This window comes from Mandrillus leucophaeus, unplaced genomic scaffold (genome assembly GCF_000951045.1).
Source record: "Mandrillus leucophaeus isolate KB7577 unplaced genomic scaffold, Mleu.le_1.0 Scaffold129, whole genome shotgun sequence".
In the NCBI taxonomy this organism is placed as follows: Eukaryota; Metazoa; Chordata; class Mammalia; order Primates; family Cercopithecidae; genus Mandrillus; species Mandrillus leucophaeus.
Window position 1 is genome coordinate 1,466,461 of NW_012101243.1, and position 2,861 is coordinate 1,469,321.

Consider the following 2,861-nt stretch of genomic DNA (forward strand, 5'->3'; position numbering starts at 1 on the left):
CTAATAGCCACTCCCCCCTCCCACCAAAAAAACCTTCTCCTCCAGTCATCTCCATCTCAAGTCATTCATTTGCTCAGGCTGAAAGCGTTGGAATCCACAACCATGACTTTGCTCTCTTACACTCCACATCCAATCCTATAGCAAATTATGTTGGTTCCACTGGTGTCCTGTATTTATCTGCTGAAACAACAAATGATAAAACTCCCCACCAGAGTAATCTCTAAGGTGTTAGAAATCCCAGCTTTGAGGACGGTTTTGCTGTGGTGGGAAACTGAGTTAACGGAGGCAGGAAAGGAAGGTAAAAGTGGGTCCCCACTCTGTAACCAGGCATTTTACACATATTACTTCATTTGGTCTTACAATTCCATGTGGTTGGTACTACTGTTTTATCACCACTTTCTAGCTGAAGCTCACAGACTGCAGGAGACAAAGTTAGATGTGAACCCAGGCAATGTGACTTGAGAACCTCAATTCTAATCTTAAACCGCCTGCATTCCAAAGGGGAAGGACATTAAGGGCTGAATTCAGCCGATGGGCTGGGAAAGCAAACACTCAGAGAAGCCTGGGTCCATCTAGACAGTTCTACCAAGGTAAGAGCACATAAGACCTATCTTCAAACCTCTCGTATTCAAACTACCATGTGCAGGTATTGAGGACCTCTGCGAATAGCAGCCAAGTAGATTACCCGACTCAATATGTATAGAGGATTTTAGCTCACTCTGACTCTTACTAAGCTGGGGGACCCTAGGCAAGTCACTTGACTTCTCTAGGTCTTAGTTGTTTAATATATCACTATGCCTGCCACAGTCCACTTGCCAGCATGTAGGCTTGGGAACGTCCAGCTTTGGGATCTGAGACCCAGCCCCTTCCCCTGGTTACCATGCCGCTCAGCCTCTGAGCTCACAGGGATGCCATCTTTGTCTAGTCGTTGCTTGAACAGGTTGTGTTCCACATCCAGCTGCTGTTCCCCAGCCACATCCATGGCATCAATACTCAGATCTGGAAGCAGTAAAGTCAGGCTAAGGTACTGGGACCCTAGGGACAAGGGGATGTGGGTTTTGGAGGGGAAGGGGATACTGGGCCTGTCCTGGGGCAGAACGGGATTAGGAGAAGGAGGTTGTCCTGGGGTCCAGTCCAGAACCTAAGGGTGGAGGTGTGAATCTGGCAGCCCACATGAGAAACCTGGGTCTCTCCACTTTCATCCATGGTGAGGTACTCACAGGCACAAGGCATGTGCGGAAAAAGTACATCAATGTTGATCTTCAGTTTATCTCCCCGCGACTTGTCCACGTAGAGCTCAGGATGCACCTGGGGCAGCGATGCCTCAGTAAGACTTGGCCCCAAACCTCTCCTTCCCCACTCCCACCCCTAAAGGTCCTACCCTTAGAATGCCAAGCCCCGCCCACGCACTAAGCCCCGCCCCTTACCTCCGTGGTGAGGTAATACTGCAGCTCGGACAGGAACAGTAGCAGCATGAGAAGGCCACTGACAATGGTCACTGCAGGACAAGGGGCGAGGTTCAGAATGGCCTCGAATCCGCTCCCTTAGACACCGGCAGGCCAGTCAGAGTCCAGGAGCCCAGGTCAAGCTCTAGGACGCCCCCCTCCCCGCGACCCCGGCCTCGCCGCGGCCTACCCGTGGCGCCCCCGCAGGTCTTGACCCGGAAGTCCTCCAAAGTCTTGGGGTAGGCATCGAACTGCTTCAGCTTCCCCAGCGCCTCCATGGGGACCGGCCGGAAAGGGGACGCCAGCCGGCCCGCCCCTACAGATTCCCTCTTCCGGCCTGGAGCCACGCCCCCTCTTTTTCCTCACGCAGGCGCAGCAAGCCGCACCCTTGGCCCCACCTTTAACCGCGTTCTCTTACCGACGGCCCCGCCCACCAATGCTGTCACGCCCCCTTGCGCGGGCAATTGGGTCTGCACGCTACTGCCCGGGCCTCCGCTGTCCGGGGTGGGTCTTCTGAGGACCGGGGTGCGAGGAGTTCTCTGCGGGGTTAGAAACGCCAATAGCACCGTTCGTGTGCCTTGTGCTCGGAACTGCGCCAAGTGTTTCAGACTCTTGGAACATCTTGAAATATACTGGAACAGTAGTTTTTCGAGTGTACCGGTCCGGCCGCATCATTATCAACTGATTACCTATTAGAAATATAAATAATTGATTCCCACCTACTGAAGCCGAAACGCTAGGAATGGCACCCGGGTGATTCTGATGTAAAGTAAGGATGTCCGCTCTGAAAGCAGGTGTGACTTATCTCCGTTTTCCAAAGAGCAAACTGTGACCTGGAGAAGTTAAAAAAACTTGCCCAAGATCACAGCCAATTAATAGCAGGACCTGCTTCCAGCCCAGTTCTTCTGGACCTCAGAGTACTCTGGGAACCAGGGTCTTCTGGGGTGATTTTACCTAAACAGCGTCCCAGTGCTTCTCCTGAGCGCTGCTTTCTGAATATTACCCTAAATTGCTCTCCAGGCCCTGGGATCCTCACGGACACACTCTGCCACTCCAGGTTTAGACTCAAGTGATGTGGAGCTTAAGCTGTCCCTAACAATTCCCATTGCAGCGCAGTGTCTCTAGAGGGACAGCTCCCACAGTAATGCAGCTGCAATGAGTAAGATATAAAAGCTCATAGGCTTTCATACAGGAATTCCACTTTAGGAAGTAAAAGCACCATGTCAAGGTTAATGGAAAAAATTTAAAAAAGAAAACATAAGCAGCTATCCAAGATTAATAGAAAAAAAATTTTAATAAAAATAAGGATAAAAGTACCATGATCTGGATGGTTGTTACACCTTAGGATACTGAATCTGTCTCTTAACGATTTTAAGTGCACCACGTCATGAAGATGTATGCATCAGATTGTTCAAT

General features: G+C 50.8%; 1 protein-coding gene across 2 annotated transcripts in view; it reads right to left on the minus strand.

Moving 5' to 3' along the window:
* ERGIC3 (ERGIC and golgi 3) overlaps positions 1-1,799 on the minus strand; it is a 19,639-nt gene extending 17,840 nt beyond the window's left edge. For both annotated transcript variants that reach the window (XM_011972394.1, XM_011972393.1), the window contains exons 1-4: positions 1,636-1,799; positions 1,428-1,498; positions 1,221-1,308; positions 880-999 (exon numbers count right to left, since the gene is read on the minus strand). In XM_011972394.1, coding sequence (XP_011827784.1) covers positions 880-999; positions 1,221-1,308; positions 1,428-1,498; positions 1,636-1,723 — 367 coding nt within the window. In that variant the 5' untranslated portion in view covers positions 1,724-1,799. The remainder of the gene's footprint in view (positions 1-879; positions 1,000-1,220; positions 1,309-1,427; positions 1,499-1,635) is intronic.
* Between the last annotated feature and the right edge of the window lie 1,062 nt (positions 1,800-2,861).